Source organism: Schistocerca gregaria, chromosome 8, assembly GCF_023897955.1.
Source record: "Schistocerca gregaria isolate iqSchGreg1 chromosome 8, iqSchGreg1.2, whole genome shotgun sequence".
In the NCBI taxonomy this organism is placed as follows: Eukaryota; Metazoa; Arthropoda; class Insecta; order Orthoptera; family Acrididae; genus Schistocerca; species Schistocerca gregaria.
In genome coordinates, this window is record NC_064927.1 from 405,133,123 (window position 1) to 405,156,950 (window position 23,828).

Consider the following 23,828-nt stretch of genomic DNA (forward strand, 5'->3'; position numbering starts at 1 on the left):
TTTCTCATATCTATATCACTTAACTGATTCGTTGTTGGGGTGCAGTAAACACTGCTCTCTGTATGCCTATGTGCGCTGCCTAATCTCTTTATTCTTCTTCTTACGGACCTTGACCAGATATTTACACGACTGAGTCTTAATTATACTCTCACTCAAATATTTGTTCTCTAAAGTTTCCTCACAAAGTTCTCCGAAATGAGCATTTCCTTCCAAGGACCTCTGTGTAACATCCCTGAGCAGCTCCGTAATCATTCAATTAAGTGTGAAAAAAATCAAATGGCTCAAATGGCTCTGAGCACTATGGGACTCAACTGCTGTGGTCATTAGTCCCCTAGAACTTAGAACTACTTAAACCTAACTAACCTAAGGACATCACACACATCCATGCCCGAGGCAGGATTCGAACCTGCGACCGTAGCAGTCGCACGGTTCCGGACTGCGCGCCTGAAAAAAATCAGTCACCACCCTAGTAGCAACGTTATAAATTTTATCTACCTCCTCTGTCAGTCTGTCTTGACGAACATCGAAAATACTCGTACCAATATTGCACGAAATACGACGTGAAAATACTCTCCCCTTTACCACAAAAATGAGCGCCGGAGATCATCGCCATCCGTTTCTCGTGTGTGCCATCGTGTTTTGTGTTTAGTGTTAGCCGTTGCGCTCCAACGATCACATGTGCCATCGAAATCATCAGTGTTTGTGCGTCGTGTCAACAGTTTGTAGTGTGGATTATCGTCGAGTGTGAACGGCTCCGTGTTTTTGCATTCTGTGTCCACTGTTTTTTACCCACCATTATGTCAATTATGTGTATTGTTTATGTTTTTCTCATTGTCTACTCTAAGGCTGAAGAGCAGCGTAGAATGCTGCGGCCAGTCTACCTTTTGTGCAGGTATTAAAATTACAATAAAGGAAAAAAAATACCACAACAATCCAAAGTAATATAAGTTGTCGATTACCTCTCCGTATCCAATCTTCTGTGCTCGTTGCAGGCCATACACCGATTTTTTATCATTACAGTTGGTTAACTATGTAATATAGGTAAATGAGTCCGCCAGATTATCAACAACACAGTACTCAAAAGGCCCGCATTTTCCTACCTACTAAAGCGCATTCTCTCATATTTACGGACATTTACTCAAACAAGTACCAGGGTGTAGCAATTTGCAGTGATATGAAATGGAACGATGACATCGGTAAGGCAGCTGACAGACTGCGGTTTGTTGGCAGAATACCAGGAAGTGCAATCAGCCCCCAAAGGAAACTTCGCACAAAGCATCCGAGCTATCCATCTTAGAATATTGTTCAAGTTTGTGGGACACGTACCAAATAGGACTGGCCGCGGATATTAAACGGATACAGAGAAGGTTCGTCTGAGACGAAGATGCTGAAAGAACTGAACTGGCTGACGCGTGAAGGTAGGCGGAACCTACCCCGCGAAAACGCACTTAAAAAGTTTCTAGAACCAACTGTAAGAATGAATCGCGGAATATATTACAACCTTCTGCATATTGCTTCCGCAGGGATAGCGAAGAGAAGATTAGACTAATTACGGCACGCAAAGAGGCATTTAAACATTTTATTCGCGTGCTCCATGCGTGAATGAAAAGTTAAAAAGCCGCCAGCGTTGCCAAGCGGTTCTACGTACTTCAGTCTGGAACCGTGCGACCCCTATGGTCGCAGGTTCGAATCCTGCCACGGGCATGGATGTGTGTGATGTCCTTAGGTTAGCTAGGTTTAAGTAGTTCTAAGTGCTAGGGGACAGATGACCTCAGATGTTAAGTCCCATAGTGGTCAGAGCCATTTGAACCATTTGAAAGGCAAAAAGCTCGAATAACTCGTACAACGGGGCGCATCCTCTGCCTTGCGTTCACAGTAGTTAGCAGAGTAGGCCTACAGGTGCACTTGTAAATGTAATCATTTATTTTAAAAAATATGGGTTTTCGTCACATATTCCAGTTGTTGGATTTCACCTGTACGCCACTGAACGTAACTTTTTGTAATCATTCAAAAAATGAGGAGTTCTGGACCCAGCTTTCTACCAGTTTCTTTCCTCCTTGGTTCGTATAAATAAATAAACACACAAACGAGATGTCAGAACATTCTAATTCGGTTTTTGTATTTTCCGAGGTTTTATGTACAAGAAAGTTCCGTACTTGTAGTACACAGGCGAATGAAGAACGATTTGGAAGTAAGTCTGCTTGTTAATGAATAGCAGTTTGTTTTAAATGTGCATAGCAGTTTGTTGTAAGTACCGATAAATACTATCTTATACGCTTGCGTAGGTGGGAAATTCTCGAGGCTTTTGGGTACATTGTCGGGGTACTCTGCTGGACCCATTCGCGTTTATTAAATAAGTATCCAAGCGTAATGTTAAAAATTCGATGTATGAAGTGCAATAAACGCAAAAGGAATTTTATAGAGATTTAATCGGCTACCGGTACTTAATTTCATTTGTATTTGTACTTCGACCATTCTTGTGTAATGTTGGAGTATTTACGATTCTCATCAGGACTGTATTTCCGATATACTCTGTATTTGAACAATTACACAAAATTGTCGTATCTCTCTTGACAGTCGACTTCTGTCTACAGCACTGCATACGAAAGAGCTTTTTCCCTGACGGTGTGTCTACAACATCGTCTACCACGACTCCCGCCTTTTTCTCGGGTGCGTTGTTCTGAGATTAAAAACAAAAGTAGTCATCGGGAACTAGGTTGGGTTGGGTTGTTTTGGGAAAGGAGACCAGACAGCGAGGTCATCGGTCTCATCGGATTAGGGAATGACGGGGAAGGAAGTCGCCCGTGCCCTTTGAAAGGAACTATCCCGGTAACACGTAACGTGTATCCACAGGACATGTGGCCTGTAGTTGAAGAAGTCTCATGATGATCTCTCCATTGGCAAAAGATTCCGGAATAGTCCCCCATTCGGATCTCCGGGAGGAGACTGCCAAGGGGGAGGCTACCATGAGAAAAAGATTGAATAATCAACGAAAGGATAATGTTCTACGAGTCGGGGAGTGGAATGTCAGAAGCTTGAACGTGGTAGGGAAACTAGAAAATCTTAAAAGGGAAATGCAAAGGCTCAATCTAGATATAGTAGGGGTCAGTGAAGTGAAGTGGAAAGAAGGTAAGGATTTCTGATCAGATGAGTATCGGGTAATATCAACAGCAGCAAAAATGGTATAACAGGTGAAGGATTCGTTATGAATAGGAAGGTAGGGCAGAGGGTCTGTTACTGTGAAAAGTTCAGTGACCGGGTTGTTCTAATCAGAATCGACAGCAGACCAACACCGACAACGATAGTTCAGGTATACATGCCGATGTCGCAAGCTGAAGATGAACAGATAGAGAAAGTGCATGGAGGATATTGAAAGGGTAATGCAGTATGTAAAGGGGGACGAAAATCTAAGAGTCATGGGCGACTGGAATGCAGTTGTAGGGGAAGGAGTAGAAGAAAAGGTTACAGGAGAATATGGGCTTGGGACAGGGAATGAAAGAGGAGAAAGACTGAGTTCTGTAACAGGTTTCAGCTAGTAATAGCGAATACCCTGTTCAAGAATCACAAGAGGAGAAGGTATACTTGGAAAAGGCCGGGAGATACGGGAAGATTTCAATTAGATTACATCATGGTCAGACAGAGATTCCGAAATCAGATTCTGGATTGTAAGGCGTACCCAGGAGCAGATATAGACTCAGATCACAATATAGTAGTGATGAAGAGTAGGCTGAAGTTAAAGACATTAGTCAGGAAGAATCAATACGCTAAGAAGTGGGATAAGGAAGTTCTAAGGAATGACGAGATACGTTTGAAGTTCTCTAACGCTATAGATACAGCAATAAGGAATAGCACAGTAGGCAACACAGTTGAAGAGGAATGGACGTCTCTAAAAAGGGCCATCACAGAAATTGGGAAGGAAAACATAGGTGCAAAGAAGGTAGCTGCGAAGAAACCATGGGTAACAGAAGAAATACTTCAGTTGATTGATGAAAGGAGGAAGTACAAACATGTTCCGGGAAAATCAGGAATACAGAAATACAAGTCGCTGAGGAATGAAATAAATAGGAAGTGCAGGGAAGCTAAGACGAAATGGCTGCAGGAAAAATGTGAAGACATCGAAAAAGATATGATTGTCGGAAGGACAGACTCAGCATACAGGAAAGTCAAAACAACCTTATGTGACATTAAAAGCAACGGTGGTAACATTAAGAGTGCAACGGGAATTCCACTGTTAAATGCAGAGGAGAGAGCAGATAGGTGGAAAGAATACATTGAAAGCCTCTATGAGGGTGAAGATTTGTCTGATGTGATAGAAGAAGAAACAGGAGTCGATTTAGAAGAGATAGGGGATCCAGTATTAGAATCGGAATTTAAAAGAGCTTTGGAGGACTTACGGTCAAATAAGGCAGAAGGGATAGATAACATTCCATCAGAATTTGTAAAATCATTAGGGGAAGTGGCAACAAAACGACTATTCACATTGGTGTGTAGAATATATGAGTCTGGCGACATACCATCTGACTTTCGGAAAAGAATCATCCACACAATTCCGAAGACGGCAAGAGCTGACAAGTGCGAGAATTATCGCACAATCAGCTTAACAGCTCATGCATCGAAGCTGCTTACAAGAATAATATACAGAAGAATGGAAAAGAAAATTGAGAATGCGCTAGGTGACGATCAGTTTGGCTTTAGGAAAAGCAAAGGCACGAGAGAGGCAATTCTGACGCTGCGGCTAATAATGGAAGCAAGGCTAAGGAAAAATCAAGACACGTTCATAGGATTTGTCGACCTGGCAAAAGCGTTCGACAATATAAAATGGTGCAAGCTGTTCAAGATTCTGAAAAAAGTAGGGGTAAGCTGTAGGGACAGACGGGTCATATACAATATGTACAACAACCAAGAGGGAATAATAAGAGTGGACGATCAAGAACGAAGAGCTCGTATTAAGAAGGGAGTAAAACAAGGCTGTAGCCTTTCGGCCCTACTCTTCAATCTGTACATCGAGGAAGCAATGATGGAAATAAAAGAAAGGATCAGGAGTGGAATTAAAATACAAGGTGAAAGGATATCAATGATACGATGCTGATGACATTGCTATCCTGAGTGAAAGTGAAGAAGAATTAAATGATCTGCTGAACGGAATGAACAGTCTAATGAGTACACAGTATGGTTTGAGAGTAAATCGGAGAAAGACGAAGGTAATGAGAAGTAGTAGAACTGAAATCAGCGAGAAACTTAACATCAGGATTGATGTTCACGAAGTCAATGAAGTTAAGGAATTCTGCCACCTAGGCAGTAAAATAACCAATGACGGACGGAGCAAGGAGGACATCAAAAGCAGACTCGCTATGGCAAAAAAGGCATTTCTGGCCAAGAGAAGTCTACTAATATCAAATACCGGCCTTAATTTGAGGAAGAAATATCTGAGGATGTACGTCTGGAGTACAGCATTGTATGGTAGTGAAACATGGACTGTGGGAAAACCGGAACAGAAGAGAATCGAAGCATTTGAGATGTGGTGCTACAGACGAATGTTGAAAATTAGCTGGACTGATAAGGCAAGGAATGAGGAGGTTCTACGCAGAATCGGAGAGGAAAGGAATATGTGGAAAACACTGATAAGCAGAAGGGACAGGATGATAGGACATCTGCTAAGACTTCCATGGTACTAGAGGGAGCTGTAGAGGGCAAAAGCTATAGAGGAAGACAGAGATTGGAATACGTCAAAGAATCATTGAGGACGTAGGTTGCAAGTGCTACTCTGAGATGAAGAGGTTAGCACAGGAAAGGAATTCGTGGCGGGCCGCATCAAACCAATCAGTAGACCGATGACAAAAAAAAAAACGGTATTTTCCTGGAGCGATTTAGGGAAATCACGGAAAACCTACATCAGGATGGCCGGACGCGGGACTGAACCGTCGTCCTCCCGAATGCAAGTAAAGTGTTTAAACACTGCGCCACCTCGCTCGGTCGGGCACTAGGAACACCAACCAGATGTATCTACAGAAATCAGCAACCGGGTTATAGATACAGTGGAACATGCTTCTCGACAAGTTGTTTACATCAGAGTGACACACGAGGTGGGTGCCGGCTTACCTGTCGCGGGAAGTTCCTGGGCTCGGTGTAGAGGCAGCCCACGTCGCCAGAGGAACAGCAGGACTCGCTGCCGCACCTCCCCCCTGCGGGGGCGTGGTCACACTCTCGCTGTTCCAGGCTGCCACCTGCGTACAGGGAAAGGACGGCGGTAACACCTGGGAGGTCAGGTTGTAACAGGCTATGTAGCAAAGGGCCACGTTTCTATTGCTCTTAGAAATCGTCAACACAATTATTAACAACATTAACTGTTCCTCAGGAGATGTTTTTATTCGTGTCAGATGTAAAAGATTACAAATTAATGAAAGAATACCAGTTAAGGGTTCTACCAGACAAGTGTACAAACTCAGCCCTGTGGTCTACTCCTCTTGATTACTAAAAAGGCGACCGCCAAGCCTAGCGTCCCTCATTCGACGAACAGAACGCCATCAGCTGTGTCGAAGGTCTGGTGCACTTCTGCCGAAAGCCATTTCTGCGGAGCCCGCGGCTTTTGCCAAGATAAGTGGATTCTTGCAGGTTGTCTGTCTGTGTGATGGCGAGGCCAACAAATGTGAAAGCCAAAAACCTGGTTGGAGTGACAGGCTGATCTGTACCTTAGCCCGAAATCTACTTTACTTTCGATGGTGATTGCTTACGTTGGTGAAGTCACCGCAGGTGAGAGGAACTGGCCTAATTGTGGATACGGACTGCTCTATAGCTTTGCCCTGGATCTAGGATACGTTGAAATACACTCCTGGAAATTGAAATAAGAACACCGTGAATTCATTGTCCCAGGAAGGGGAAACTTTATTGACATATTCCTGGGGTCAGATACATCACATGATCACACTGACAGAACCACAGGCACATAGACACAGGCAACAGAGCATGCACAATGTCGGCACTAGTACAGTGTATATCCACCTATCGCAGCAATGCAGGCTGCTATTCTCCCATGGAGACGATCGTAGAGATGCTGGATGTAGTCCTGTGGGACGGCTTGCCATGCCATTTCCACCTGGCGCCTCAGTTGGACCAGCGTTCGTGCTGGACGTGCAGACCGTGTGAGACGACGCTTCATCCAGTCCGAAACATGCTCATTGGGGGACAGATCCGGAAGATCTTGCTGGCCAGGGTAGTTGACTTACACATTCTAGAGCACGTTGGGTGGCACGGGATACATGCGGACGTGCATTGTCCTGTTGGAACAGCAAGTTCCCTTGCCGGTCTAGGAATGGTAGAACGATGGGTTCGATGACGGTTTGGATGTACCGTGCAGTATTCAGTGTCCCCTCGACGATCACCAGAGGTGTACGGCCAGTGTAGGAGATCGCTCCCCACACCATGATGCTGGGTGTTGGCCCTGTGTGCCTCGGTCGTATGCAGTCCTGATTGTGGCGCTCACCTGCACGACGCCAAACACGCATACGACCATCATTGGCACCAAGGCAGAAGCGAATCTCATCGCTGAAGACGACACGTCTCCATTCGTCCCTCCATTCACGCCTGTCGCGACACCACTGGAGGCGGGCTGCACGATGTTGGGGCGTGAGCGGAAGACGGCCTAACGGTGTGCGGGACCGTAGCCCAGCTTCATGGAGACGGTAGCGAATGGTCCTCGCCGATACCCCAGGAGCAACAGTGTCCCTAATTTGCTGGGAAGTGGCGGTGCGGTCCCCTACGGCACTGCGTAGGATCCTACGGTCTTGGCGTGCATCCGTGCGTCGCTGCGGTCCGGTCCCAGGTCGACGGGCACGTGCACCTTCCGCCGACCACTGGCGACAACATCGATGTGTCGTGCGTGTGATCATTGCTTGTACAGCCCTCTCGCAGTGTCCGGAGCAAGTATGGTGGGTCTGACACACCGGTGTAAATGTGTTCTATTTTCCATTTCCAGGAGTGTATGATGATCCCACGATCCAATACCAAATGACATCTTGTATTTGAGATTACCGATCATAATTAGGAATCAGATTACCTTGTGCTGGGTTACAGGACACAGTGGATTTGCTGGCAACGAAACAGTAGAGAAGATAGCTAAAGCAGTCCTCTGTCGTCCGCAGCTCGTGGTCGTGCGGTAGCGTTCTCGCTTCCCGCGCCTGGGTTCCCGGGTTCGATTCAGGGCGGGGTCAGGGATTTTCTTTGCCTCGTGATGACTGGGTGTTGTGTGATGTCCTAAGGTTAGTTAGGTTTAGGTAGTTCTAAGTTGTAGGGGACTGATGACCATTGATGTTAAGTTCCATAGTACTCAGAGGCATTTGAACCATTTTTTTTTTTTTTGAGTCGTCTGTGGCAGAGACATGTACACATACAAATTTCATGCATTTTAAATATTACTTGAGGAAGTATCCGAGAGAAGCGGAGCACAGAATGGTAATAAGCCTCCATATCCACAGCAAATTATCATACCGAAATGAATCCGATGTTGATTACTATCTTCTGGCACAGGAAGCATTAATGCGAAGACTAAAGAACCTTTAACTACGGATGTTACAGCTAGGATCATCATCGTATTGGTTTGTCTTCATTCTCATTTTCGACTCCAGTGATTAGAGATTGTCAACTACACGTCGCTTACTGTCCGAACTGATACTTCCCTAAAGTCTTTTACCGCAACGTGTGGTCACCGCCGGTTGCTTGTTGTCCACATGTACAACCATACTGCTATCATTCAAATACTTCAGAATATATCGCGTTTTATTTGCCTTTCCATTAGAAGATCAGTTCAACTTTTAATATGATTCTACCGTAATTTTGTGTTGATGTTGATGTACAACATATTTAATCCTACATCTACATCTACATCTACATCCATACTCTGCAAGCCACCTGACGGTGTGTGGCGGAGGGTACCCTGAGTACCTCTATCGGTTCTCCCTTCTATTCCAGTCTCGTATTGTTCGTGGAAAGAAGGATTATCGGTATGCTTCTGTGTGGGCTCTAATCTCTCTGATTTTATCATCATGGTCGCTTCGCGAGATATACGTAGGAGGGAGCAATATACTGCTTGACTTTTCGGTGAAGGTAAGTTCTCGAAACTTTAACAAAAGCCCGGACCGAGCTACTGAGCGTCTCTCTTGCAGAGTCTTCCACTGGAGTTTATCTATCATCTCCGTAACGTTTTCACGCTTACTAAATGATCATGTAACGAAGCGCGCTGCTCTACGTTGCATCTTCTCTATCTCTTCTATCAACCCTATCTGGTACGGATCTCACACTCTTGAGCAGCATTCAAGCAGTGGGCGAAAAAGCGTACTGTAACCTACTTCCTTTGTTTTCGGATTGCCTTTCCTTAGGATTCTTCCAATGAATCTCAGTTTGGCATCTGCTTTACCGACGATCAACTTAATATGATCATTCCATTTTAAATCACTTCTAATGCGTACTCCCAGATAATTTATGGAATTAACTGCTCCCAGTTGCTGACCTGCTATTTTGCAGCTAAATGATAAGGTATCTATCTTTCTATGTATTCGCAACACATTACACTTGTCTACATTGAGATTCAATTGCCGTTCCCTGTACCATGCGTCAATTCGCTGCAGATCCTCCTGCATTTCAGTACAATTTGCCATTGTTGCAACCTCTCGATACACCACAGCATCATCTACAAAAAGCCTCAGTGAACTTCCGATGTCATCCACCAGGTCATTTATGTATATTGTGAATAGCAACGGTCCTATGACACTCCCCTGCGGCACACCTGAAATCACTCTTACTTCGGAAGACTTCTCTCCATCCTATTCGTACGTTTCCCTGCTTTTTATTAGGCCTTATATACAGTATTTTCATATTAACATTTAAAAAACACGGAGTGACGTATGGGACACTGAGACATCTAATTTAAGAGGGGACACATGGGGCCGCAAATGTCGGGAAATACCCCAAAACCGGATCAAAAATGCTGAACACGTCACGTTACCAGATGACGTACCTCGCCGCACGTACAACGGTTGAGCCTGTTTGTCTGTCGCACCTGATAATCCCAACTCAGGTCAAGCATTCAAGTCAGACTGACTCCGGGCGTACGTGAACGACTTTAGCACATGGACCTCAGGATTCGAGTCGTGCGTCTGGCAGGTAGCATTTATCCATTGCGTGAGACAATTATGTGTTTACACTGAGGTAAGAACTATTATTTTATGAGGCGGTCTCGCGGTTTCCGTGCAAAGTGCAGTAGTACAAATACCTATCGTGTTACGTCCCAAATACACTCCTGGAAATGGAAAAAAGAACACATTGACACCGGTGTGTCAGACCCACCATACTTGCTCCGGACACTGCGAGAGGTCTTTACAAGCAATGATCACACGCACGGCACAGCGGACACACCAGGAACCGCGGTGTTGGCCGTCGAATGGCGCTAGCTGCGCAGCATTTGTGCACCGCCGCCGTCAGTGTCAGCCAGTTTGCCGTGGCATACGGAGCTCCATCGCAGTCTTTAACACTGGTAGCATACCGCGACAACGTGGACGTGAACCGTATGTACAGTTGACGGACTTGGAGCGAGGGCGTATAGTGGGCATGCGGGAGGCCGGGTGGACGTACCGCCGAATTGCTCAACACGTGGGGCGTGAGGTCTCCACAGTACATCGATGTTGTCGCCAGTGGTCGGCGGAAGGTGCACGTGCCCGTCGACCTGGGACCGGACCGCAGCGACGCACGGATGCACGCCAAGACCGTAGGATCCTACGCAGTGCCGTAGGGGACCGCACCGCCACTTCCCAGCAAATTAGGGACGCTGTGGCTCCTGGGGTATCGACGAGGGCCATTCGCTGCCGTCTCCATGAAGCTGGGCTACGGTCCCGCACACCATTAGGCCGTCTTCCGCTCACGCCCCAACATCGTGCAGCCCGCCTCCAGTGGTGTCGCGACAGGCGTGAATGGAGGGACGAATGGAGACGTGTCGTCTTCAGCGATGAGATTCACTTCTGCCTTGGTGCCAATGATGGTCGTATGCGTGTTTGGCGCCGTGCAGGTGAGTGCCACAATCAGGACTGCATACGACCGAGGCATACAGGGCCAACACCCGGCATCACGGTGTGGGGAGCGATCTCCTACACTGGCCGTACACCTCTGGTGATCGTCGAGGGGACACTGAATAGTGCACGGTACATCCAAACCGTCATCCAACCCATCGTTCTACCATTCCTAGACCGGCAAGGGAACTTGCTGTTCCAACAGGACAATGCACGTCCGCATGTATCCCGTGTCACCCAACGTGCTCTAGAAGGTGTAAGTCAACTACCCTGGCCAGCAAGATCTCCGGATCTGTCCCCCAATGAGCATGTTTCGGACTGGATGAAGCGTCGTCTCACACGGTCTGCACGTCCAGCACGAACGCTGGTCCAACTGAGGCGCCAGGTGGAAATGGCATGGCAAGCCGTCCCACAGGACTACATCCAGCGTCTCTACGATCGTCTTCATGGGAGAATAGCAGCCTGCATTGCTGCGAAAGGTGGATGTACACTGTACTAGTGCCGACATTGTGCATGCTCTGTTGCCTGTGTCTATGTGCCTGTGGTTCTGTCAGTGTGATCATGTGATGAATCTGACCCCAGGAATGTGTCAATAAAGTTTCCCCTTCCTGGGACCATGAATTCACGGTGTTCTTATTTTAATTTCCAGGAGTGTAAATGAGTGTAAGCTTCCGAATGGCGTTGTTACCAGTAGACGGCCTGGATTTTCATTAGTGAAAAAAAAGACAAAGGGAAGAAACAAAAAATAAGAACAGTGAAGGCAAACATTTTTTCACTTCTACGTTTGTAACAGAAGACATTTACAAAATGTGTTTTAAATGTGCAACATTTGCTTTCATGCAAGTATTGCATCGCTCCGTCATTCCCTCACTCATTCACGTACGGGTGCGGCAAGATATATCTAGTGACGCGACAAGTTCACCATTTGCTATCCACTTTTGGGGTATTTTGCGCCCCCTGTGTCTTACATCTAATTACGTGTCTCAGAGTAATCAACCTCGCTTGACAGGTTTTCAAACGTTAAACATGACGCAGAAATATATATATAGAGAGAGATAAGGCTGCGTGAGTCTTACTAGGGAACCAAATCAAAATAAAGGGGCAAGCGCATAAGACGATTTTAACCCAGAAGTCGACAGTCTCAACGGCTGACGTCAGGTTCTCGAGGCTCCTCCGGCTGTGACCATCACTACAGGAATATGTATGTTATGTTGTCTGAACTCACCACGATTACACAACTTGGACGGTACTGATATACCTATCTTAGCTAAACTTCCGATCTTACCTCCCTCCACAGTTCGCTAAGGGATTTCCAGAATCCGCAGTGTCCCATGTTGCAAGGGGTTATTGCTTCGTTTAGGTTGAATTGGCTTTCGTAACGCTCGGTTACGTCCAAGAAGCTACGTGCCGAATATAGCCTTTCAGTAACCGATCACATGTTGAATAATAGATGTTACTTAGACGTGGAGGACGTTATTGACTCTTTTTATGCAGATGTGTTTCGACAAATTGGGCTTGGAGCGATTTGAGGCAGGTCGTAAAATGTGTCTGTGGCCTGCAGAAAGCCGGTGGAGAGTCTGCATCTTCTTGTGAGTCTAACGCCACTTTCCTCAAAGTGGGCGAGTTTGTGCCGGACGGAAGAGGCACATTCGCATTCCTATTAGTGAACTGGACATGCTCGTTTTCTTTTATATTATTATTTTTGGTTTACCACCATAATTTGGGCCTACAGTCCTGCGGAGGATTTCGTTTGTACGATGGTACTTTCATTTTGGCGTTCTGGCATTTCAGAAGCATTCAACAAATACAACATAGTTAATACCAATGTGAATATAGTGTACGTCTCAAGCGTGAAAACTGATTAACAGATAAGATAAGGAACTCCTATGTATCGATTATTTATGGTCTCGTAGGCATCCGTTGGGCTTCAAGCTAGCTTCTTGAATTTTCGCTTGAGTAAGTCTGAGAACGAGGTGTCAGGGGTGAGAATCGTATACTAATGTTAAACTTATTATTTTTTACAAGAAAGAAGCATCAACTGTCTCATAAAGAAGAAAAATATCCACTAAATGGACTAGCATGCTAGTACAGTGTGTAACGTGCCCATCTGACATAATCTCATCCTGGTCTCTAATATATTGACTGTCTTTTCGCACAGTATGGGCTTATTATATATCTGCATAAGTTAAACTAAAGAATGGGCTATAAGGAAGCACTGGAAAAAAAAACGCACAAGAGATAAAGCCTCTGTTCGTCTCGTAATATCTGTGCAATATATGGAACATACTTAAAAGCTGTGTGTGTGTGTGTGTGTGTGTGTGTGTGTCTACATGTGTGGGTCTGTATGTGGTATGTGTGTGTCTGTATGTGTGAGTGTGTGTCTATTTGTGTGCAATATGTGTGTCTGTGTGTGCATGTGTGTGTGTGTGTGTGTGTGTGTGTGTGTGTGTGTGTGTGTGTGTGTGCATGCCAAAATTTTGAAAAAGTCATCTCCTTTTTTCATAAATATTCCAGTGATCAAATAGTGAGTTGATGAACTGCAGCTACTGTGTCGTGTACTTTGTTTGCTGATATTGTAAATAGTGTGTCTTTACTTGCACAGTACGGATTTCGACGCAGATTTGGTGACTAGTGTGCAAGTCTCTAAATTCATACACTCTTCTCAAATGCACTTCAATGGTTCAAATATACATTACGGGAAAAAGTAGAACTTTATAGTCAAAAGTCATAAATAAAAGTTTATAGCTATTGGATAACGATACATATCCAAATGGATTGTCTCCCATACCAGCATTTAACTAAGTAAAAGCCTACTTTTTAGTGATTGCATTGCCTGTTTACTGGAAGACATATGTATTTGTCACAGTCACGTGCAATTATGATAAATTTAAATAGATTTTTAATTTTCACTAAATTGCTTTCTTTCTTGACGAATAGTAAAATGTACAATATTAATTATGTGCTTTGTAACAAGGAATCAGTTCTAACATAAGCAATATCACGAAGTCGTGATAGTGTAGAATGTTACTGTTCTCCGTTTAGGTATCATTCTGGTGTGTGTTTAGGGGCGTGTATGAGGTACCTGGATGTGCGGAGTTGTCAGAATTATCCTTGAACCCCGTCACTGAAAATGAACATTTATTCCAAAGTGAGAGAACGCCTCTATTAAGCCTCCCTCTACAGCCTAACAGCCCTCCAGTGACCAGTGGCGTGCTTCGTAATTGATGACTATCCAATTAATGCAGAACAGTTACAAGGTATACTTAGTGTTAACTCCTTAAAAGTACGATCAGACATCCAAATACTTGAGTCGGCCCTACCTTGCGGGTTGTGCCTGCAGCAGCGTTGCGACCTGTGGTAGAAGGAGTGCCTGTGGCAGTGATGCCTCTTATGCTGTGGGTGACACTGGCTGTACTTGTGTTCGCCGCCATTTCCGAAAGCCGTGACCGACTCACAGGCCGCTAGGAAACCTGGAAACTGCAAAGAAACGCCTATTTATATGTCGTATTTGGCTTTAAGTAGGAAACAAACAATTTGACACATACGATCTAAATGAGAGGTTTTATTACAGAATAATAAATAAACTGCCTGACAAGACATGTGAAGCATCCAGAAGACACAGTTCTCAGTGGCTGGTACAACGTCCACAGGAGTGCATTAGTTCAATTCGTGTTTAGTGCAGTTATCAGGCCTGGTAGGATATAAAGATGACTTAAACAGCTTTACATGTTGAGTGATCACTGAAGGCCATGAAATGCCATATACTCGTCTGAGGCAGCGTTATCAGCAGGCGACAGTTTGAGAGGGACCTCTTTGAGGGTCTCAGTTTGGTGTCTTGGTCGAATCTCGCAATACTCAGTTTTTGGGGAATTCGGGTGTGACAGTGCGCTCATGCTGGACTGCAAATGAAAGTGAGGGCACGCACACTCATCTTCAACGCTCTGGTTTTCCACGTCTCAGGAGGATCGCCGAATTCTGCACCAAGCACATAGTAGCCCCATCACAACCGCGCCTGCTATTCACGAACAAGCAAGGGACGCCTTGCGACATTCTGTGTAATCTCGCATTGTTGGCCAGAGACGCAGCAGCCGGACTAGAGAATAACCGCCCCAAGTTTAGGCTGGCGTTAACACCACAATACGAACTGTCGAGTTTGGAGTGGTGTCGCGACCGGGAAGCATGAACTATTTATGATGGCATGGCGTCGAACTGTGTTGAAGAATCGCTGTCCTGCATTACCTCGGATGACCATGGACGGCGAACGGCGAATATAGTGGCGGTCAGGTCAGAGGCATTTATACGCTGCCCAAATTTAGTTACACCTAAGTGCAAACCCGTCAAATTTCGCACAACCGCCCAGAACGTGCATGTTGACTTACTTGCTTTATCAGGACGGGTTCAGAAATTATTTTAAAGTTAACCCACCTAAAACGCAAGCAGTGTTAGTGACTCACAAAAGACTTCTTACTCCTCAGTCGGAGAATCGCTTCCACCCTTAACCCTAGCAGCACATAAAACACCTTTTCGCTGTCTGAAAAGTATCTGGAATTAATTCTGAACCATCACCTAGGTCGTAGACTCACTCATACTGCCCATCGTCGATTATGATGATCTCGTTCTCCATTGACTTTAGAAAGAGAGCTCACGTCAACTGGAACTGGCGATGAATGCTTGTGTTCGATATTTTGTCACGTACGCTATTTCGACCATAAAACTCCTGCCTACGAATAAATTGAGCTTGGAGATCATCAAGGCCTGTGTCTGAATCCGTGCACTTCTACCTTCCACTGCTATAACACAGTCACAACAGCACAGCAGAAGTACATTTTTTTTTCTACGAAGCAAAATTCTTTTTGTACCACTACACTGCGCCGCCGTTTTCTCTAAATTATTTTCTGTATCAGAAACTTGACTTTGGAGCAGTCTTCTTCAAAATATTAGAGAAATTAAAATCTTTCCAAACTTCAGGAGACAACTGGTGGCTCATTTTCTGCCACAACAGCTATCTCTTCTTGCAATTCGCTCTCATAATTTTCCTTCCCCCATCACTTTTCCCTTCCCCTGTCTACAGAGTAATCGTTTGAAATTCTATTCTTTCCTAGCAGACATTATTAATTTCATTTCAGTCCTCTCCTCTTTCATTAACCATTCGACTTCTTCCAGTACCTAACACGGCTTTAAAAGTGCTAAGCTAATCAATAGACTTCTAAATTTCTCAATTATTTTAATTTTTTACTAGCGGTATTATTATTATTATTATTATTATTATTGCCAATTATTACTTTCTGTTAATGATGCAAATCATTATTATTGAAAATTATTCTACTCCATCTTGGCGTGTTTTTACAGTAATCTTCTACTGCTAGTACTTAAAAAAAATTCGTAGGTTGCAGAATGTTCTTCATTAACTTGAGAACGATGCGTTTCGTTCGGACAGGGCGTCATCAGGTAATATGAAAATGCAGGGGGACAACAATCAATCCTGCGTGGTACTATTCTGGACTGCTATAAAATAAGCTTCAAAATCCGACCGAACAAACTATACAGAGAAACGTAATGTAACTCACATTAAATGATCAGAAATTTTCTGCCAAAAAGCATCCGTTAAGAAGGCCTGATACCACAAAAAGCTTGTTAAGAGGCATCCTGTATAGCAAAACATTAAAAATTAACGATATAAAATCACCGGGATCAGGCATTGGAAGTAAGCGAAGGAGAAATCGAAAGTACGTATTACTTCATGGAGTATTAACGACCCTACTTACGGTTAGTAGCTGTGGCGGGCTGTAGGGTCATCCAATGGAATGCACGATCTACTATTGCCAATAAAGGTGTCCTTCCGCAAGGACGCGGGAGAGAGCAGTGCTTACCATCTCAGAGACGTGGTTTCAACGGGTTTCTGTTGTCTGATTTCGAGGATGCACAGTTTATCGCCGAGACAGAGAAGATGGTCGAAGAGGTGTCTTCACTAATAATGGACTGTATCGCACCCCAGTGGAGATATCCCACGAAACTATCGACAGCTTTCTAACGAAAGCGGTCAGCCTCTCTTCTCCAATCAGTTGTCTAACCCTCTTGGCCCTTTGCAGCCCGCCAAGGTCGTATATTCCCCTTTAAAAATGGTATGCATTGGTTCGGCAGTTGGAACTTCCATTTTTATTTTGTGGCTATTTAAACGCACATGATAGGCTTTAGGACTGAGTCTAAAAAGATAGGCTGGGTGAAGGGATCGTTGAGATTCTAGACGAGTTCAATCTTATCCTTCTGGACAGAGAAGCTCAGTCGTCGATTTGATTCTGTGTACGGCGTCTCTTTATTTGTTTTCTACCTGGACTACTCTTCCTTATCCTATGCTGTCTAACCACTACGCTCTTTTTATATCGGCTTTCACTGTAACGTCCATCACAGCCTATAGGCCATCTCGTAAATGGAGCGTTATGCAGGCAGATTGGTCACTGTATGACGCACTAATGGATGCTCAACTATAGTAACGTCCCCACCGTGACGCCCCGCAAGCAAGGTGCATTTTGTTTAGGAATTATTTCAATGTAAGCAGCATCGCGTTGTAGTCCACTGGAGCACCCAGAATGTTCGCGTCTGGTGGGGCAACGGAGACTGGCTTGTAGTCGTCTTAAACAGAGTACCACTTGAGAGAACGTCCGCTAGGCGCGTTCTCAAGGGCCGCAAGAAAAAAACACTGGAAGAAGTTATGCTAATAACTATCTGAGCACTCTCATGTTTGCCGTATGTGGTCGATGGTGAACTCGCTCAAACGGAAATCGGTACTTCCGAAGCGGTTACAGATCTGGAGTTTGCAGCCATTGTCGCACCTTGTACCATGTCCGAACCTATTGATCTCGTGGCGACAGGTGCCGCTGCCTATCTACGAGGCGGTTTATCCACACCATTCTCTCTCGACGATCTCTACAGGGCCTTGACGTCCTCATCAGATACATCGCCCGACTGTGACCAGGTCCACTACTCCATGGTTTCAATTTGTCTGACGATGCAAAATGTGTTCTTGTGAACATCTTTACTGGCATCTGGAGGGATGGAATTGTTCCAGATGACTGGAAGACTCAGATATTGGTGATCACACTGAAGCCTGGGAAATACCCCGTCGTCCGATTGCACTGCCATCCTGCGTGTATAAGATATTCGAATATCTCCTCAAGTTTCGCATAAAATGCTGTTTGACACATGAAGACTTGCTCCCGTAGAGACCAAACGGCTTCCTTAAGGGCAAAACTATTTATGATATTACCTTGCTTGCGGCAGAAACTGAAAACACATTTTTCATTAATTGGCATTTAATGGCCTTATTTCTTGACCTTCCGAGGGCGTACGAATGTCCTGATACCAGAACTTACCAGCAAATTGCAACTGCAGAATCTCCCGTTGGTGATTTTACGGCTTCTATACAAAAATCAAATGGCTCTGACCACTATGGGACTTAACTTCTGACGTCATCAGTTCCCTATAACTTAGAACTACTTAAACCTAACTAACCTAAGGACATCACAAACATCCATGCCCGAGGCAGGATTCGAACCTGCGACCGGAGCGGTCGCTTATATACAGTTTGCTTGGTTGCCGTCACTACAGTGTATTGAATGGGCCCCGCCAATCGCCTCGCGGTCTACAGCAAGACGCGATACTGAGCCGCTTACTATTTACTCCTTACGTTGGCGACCTAGAGACTTTGTTCAGCCCCCACGTCAAAGTTCTTCAGTACGTGGACGACGTCTGTATATATGCTCTCTCCTCGTGCATTTGGGTGACACGCCTATGGCTTACCGACGCATGTGAAATGTTGGCCGCCTGGAAGCTCAAAAATGGGCTCACTTTTTCCCCTGTCAAATCGGTTGTGTGATATTCACGAGGAAACAGCGTAATAACTTGTCATTCGAACTTGATCTTGGTCCGTACACATTTCCTATTGAGACACACCCTAAGTAACTTGGCGTCTACTTCTACAGCAAACTCGCGTGAACGTGACATGTTGCGTACCTCATTGACTGTGAATATCTTCCATATGCTTGCCCGAGTATGGTGGGGAGCGGAACCAATTACGCTCCTGACTTTGTATCAGGTTTTGATCCGTTCTGTCTTACATTATGGCAGCATTGTCTACGACACTGCGACACAATCAACTTTGTGCAAGCTCGATGTAATCCATTATGGAGTGATTCGTCTTGTCCTCGGAGCCATGAAATCAACGCCCATCAACGCCCTGCTAGAGGAAGCATCCGTCATGCCGTTGTCTACAAGACAGCAGATGTTGTCTGATATTTTTCTCCTCAGTCGATGTTAGATATCTGATTGTATGTCTCTTTTGACGGTGGCTCGATTCTGGAAACTTACGCAGGCACCTCATGGTCGACGAATGACCAGAACTCCTTTCCTAGTTAGCAAAAACGAGAAATGACGCCGTCTTTTCCCACTCGCTCTACGGGACACAAATGCCCCCTGTTTAGGTTTTTCGATTAGTCTATTCTACATGCCAGCAAACAGGAAACCAACACCACTCGCGACCTGGAGGATTTTCTCAACATACAACAGCCGCAGTACGCTCGCATCTACACAGGCGGCTCTAAACATGAGGTGTGTGTGGGATACGTCTTCTTTTGCCCTTCTAGTGACGGCTACCAAATGATTGCTCTTTGCACCGGGATCTTCTACCTACACGGCGGTGCTACTGGCCATCAGGAAAGCTATTCATTATACACTCCTGGAAATGGAAAAAAGAACACATTGACACCGGTGTGTCAGACCCACCATACTTGCTCCGGACACTGCGAGAGGACTGTACAAGCAATGATCACACCCACGGCACAGCAGACACACCAGGAATCGCGGTGTTGGCCGTCGAATGGCGCTAGCTGAGCAGCATTTGTGCACCGCCGCCGTCAGTGTCAGCCAGTTTGCCGTGGCATACGGAGCTCCATCGCAGTCTTTAACACTGGTAGCATGCCGCGACAGCGTGGACGTGAACCGTATGTGCAGTTGACGGACTTTGAGCGAGGGCGTATAGTGGGCATGCGGGAGGCCGGGTGGAAGTACCGCCGATTTGCTCAACACGTGGGGCGTGAGATCTCCACAGTACATCAATGTTGTCGCCAGTGGTCGGCGGAAGGTGCACGTGCCTGTCGACCTGGGACCGGACCGCAGTGACGCACGGATGCACGGCAAGACCGTAGGATTCTACGCAGTGCCGTAGGGGACCGCACCGCCACTTCCCAGCAAATTAAGGACACTGTTGCTCCTGGGGTATCGGCGAGGACCATTCGCAACCGTCTCCATGAAGCTGGGCTACGGTCCCGCACACCGTTAGGCCGTCTTCCGCTCACGCCCCAACATCGTGCAGCCCGCCTCCAGTGGTGTAGCGATAGGCGTGAATGGGGGGACGAATGGAGACGTGTCGTCTTCAGCGATGAGAGTCGCTTCTGCCTTGGTGCCAATGATGGTCGTATGCGTGTTTGGCGCCGTGCAGGTGAGCGCCACAATCAGGACTGCATACGACCGAGGCACACAGGGCCAACATCCGGCATCATGGTGTGGAGAGCGATCTCCTACACTGGCCGTACACCTCTGGTGATCGTCGAGGGGACACTGAATAGTGCACGGTACATCCAAACCGTCATCGAACCCATCGTTCCACCATTCCTAGACCGGCAAGGGAACTTGCTATTCCAACAGGACAATGCACGTCCGCATGTATCCCGTGCCACCCAACGTGCTCTAGAAGGTGTAAGTCAACTACCCTGGCCAGCAAGATCTCCGGATCTGTCCCCCATTGAGCATGTTTGGGACTGGTTGAAGCGTCGTCTCACGCGGTCTGCACGTCCAGCACGAACGCTTTTCTAACTGAGGCGCCAGGTGGAAATGGCATGGCAAGCCGTTCCACAGGACTACATCCAGCATCTCTACGATCGTCTCCATGGGAGAATAGCAGCCTGCATTGCTGCGAAAGGTGGATATACGCTGTACTAGTGCCGACATTGTGCATGCTCTGTTGCCTGTGTCTATGTGCCTGTGGTTCTGTCAGTGTGATCATGTGATGTATCTGACCCCAGGAATGTGTCAATAAAGTTTCCCCTTCCTGGGACAATGAATTCACGGGGTTCTTATTTCAATTTCCAGGAGTGTATTTACGTGAGTTACGCTACGTTTGTCTATATAATCGTATTCGGTCGGTTTTTGAAGCTTATTTTGCTCTTGTAGTAGTTTACACAGGACCACGCTGGATTTATTGTAATGTCGGACAACCTGCTGATGTCCTGTCCGGGCGCAATGCGTCGTTCTTAAGTTAATAAAACACATTCTGCAATGTGCTATTTTTTAAAATAGCAGCATTATTATTGAGTTTGTTATGAAAAACAAATTAATATCATTCTCAATTCCTCTATTATTATATCATTATCATTATTATTAGTGACACTATCATTAAAGCCAATTATTAATTCTTTAATAATGCAAATTATTATTATTGTGATTATTATATAAAAATTTTTATACCTTATTCTTTTTCAGATGTGAAAGAAGGCGTTAGAGATCTAAACTGTTCAGACTAATTAAGCAATAAATAAATGTAATAAATAAATTTATTTGTCGCCACTTTTGCCATACTTTCGATACAGCCACGGTATCCGTTTTATGAAAGCTATTGTTTAACACGATATTAGAGTTATAGCAATAAATCAGTTCCGGAGCAGTCATTCGTTGATTCAAATGGTTCAAATGGCTCTGAGCACTATGGGACTTAACTGCTGAGGTCATCAGTCTCCTATGACTTAGTACTACTTATACCTAACTAACCCAAGGACGTCACACACATCCATGCCCGAGGCAGGATTCGAACCTGCGACCATAACGGTCACGCGGTTCCAGACTGTAGCGCCTAGAACCGCTCAGCCACCCTGGCCGGCAGTCATTCGTTGATGAGTTCCTCGTAGCACTCACTTATGAATCTACGCCTGAGTTGCGATGTTTCGAAATAAACGAAGCCTCAGACATTAACAATGTCCTAACACTGATATGACTGCACTGGTGCATAGGTCGTATCGGGGAAACCAATGGTTTCTGGTAATACCTTTATTAGGATTGAAATAAATGGTGGTAGCTCCGTCATAAGTTGTATAAAGAAGTATGTTCTTTATTTCTTGATGGCGACTACTTTCGGGCACCTACGTTCATTTTCAAACCAAGTGTGACAATACAGGTTAATGCATATGTATACAAAGTGCCCCTGAAGTTGCGATAAAAGCGGAAATGCAGCCGACTCAACAACAGTAAATAGGATTATTTTCTAGGTCCATTGTCCTCTGCTCCCTCTTTTTGATCATACCTACAATAATTATCCATCATGTATAAACTTGAAGGAACACAATCCATTTGATTGCTTCCATCATAATTAAATATAAGAAAAAATTTTGAATGATATTTGCTTTTGTGCTGCGCACACGCTGTTCGTTGGTCAGTAGTTACCAAGAACCCAAATACAGAGCATACGTCAACTTACCGAGGGGTGATGATCCGGCACCATTGTGTATCTGACAGGGTCGTTGTACACAGAGCACACGCTGGCGTATCCGTCTTCACACAGAGAACTTCTCCTGTCAGGTGGTACTGGCCGTATGTTGAAGTCGGCTGAAAGACAGACAAGAGACTTCACACTACAGTCAACACAAAAATAACGTGTCTCACTAACAAAAAGTTTATTCTCGAGATAAACTGCAGTTCTGAGATGTTAAGTGAAAGTTTCAGTACATAATACAATAAAATGTAATTTGTAGTTGTGCCAGCAGGATTCCAGAAAAATATTCACTTTAATGTTTCATTTTTTGGTGAGCTGTATTTGACGCCCTCAATAACTACTGATTCGTTAGAGATACTGTAATCACATTTTCATTTAGGGAAATGGTGGCCAGGGACTCGTGAAAGAAAGTCCAACATGGTTCCCCAAATTTAATGATCGCCGAGGTGGCGGCATGAACTTAGTTTTATATTAATGGAACTATGGTACTTTTCCCGCAGTAATAGCTGGTGTGTGTGAAACTAGTTCCAATGTGTAGCTATTTTGTAGGTCTGAGAAGTATCCACGGAATAAATACGTATTGCAATTGGGGATTTTTGTTTTGTTGTTGAGGCGGTTTGCACGGCACACATTGAACGGAAACTAGTGCCGCCTAAGTTATAGTACGTGATGCAGAGATACTGAAACGTATTTGCTGGACTGTACTCGAGGACTGATTATGAAAAGCAGGGACTCATAATACACAGATTAGTCCCTCTTGTATTGGATAACAGCAAGAGAAAATATTTTTTGTGTATATATGTGATGTATTACACTAATGGCCATTAAAATTACTACACCACGAATATGACGTGCTTCAGAAATATGCATATGATTAGCTTTTCAGAGCATTCACACAAGGTTGGCGCCGGTGGCGACACCTACAACGTGCTGACATGTGGAAAGTTTCCAACCGGTTTCTCATACACAAACAGCAGTTGACCGGCGTTTCCTGGTGAAACGTTGTTGTGATGCCTTGTATAAGGAGGAGAAATGCGTACCATCACGTTTCCGACTTTCATAAAGGTCGTATTGTAGCCTATCGCGATTGCCGTTTATCGTATCGCGACACTGCTGCTCGCGTTGGTCGAGATCCAATGACTGTTAGCAGAACATGGAATCAGTTGCTTCAGGAGGGTAATACGGAACGCCGTGCTGGATCCCAACGACCTCGTATCACTAGCAGTCGAGATGACAGG

General features: G+C 45.2%; 1 protein-coding gene across 2 annotated transcripts in view; it reads right to left on the reverse strand.

Moving 5' to 3' along the window:
- The window catches only part of LOC126284766 (roundabout homolog 2-like), a 273,663-nt gene that overhangs the window by 12,507 nt on the left and 237,328 nt on the right, over positions 1 to 23,828 (reverse strand). For both annotated transcript variants that reach the window (XM_049983926.1, XM_049983927.1), the window contains 3 exons: positions 22,576 to 22,703; positions 14,375 to 14,531; positions 6,100 to 6,224 (listed from right to left, as the gene is read on the reverse strand). In XM_049983926.1, the coding sequence (XP_049839883.1) occupies positions 6,100 to 6,224; positions 14,375 to 14,531; positions 22,576 to 22,703 (410 nt within the window). The remainder of the gene's footprint in view (positions 1 to 6,099; positions 6,225 to 14,374; positions 14,532 to 22,575; positions 22,704 to 23,828) is intronic.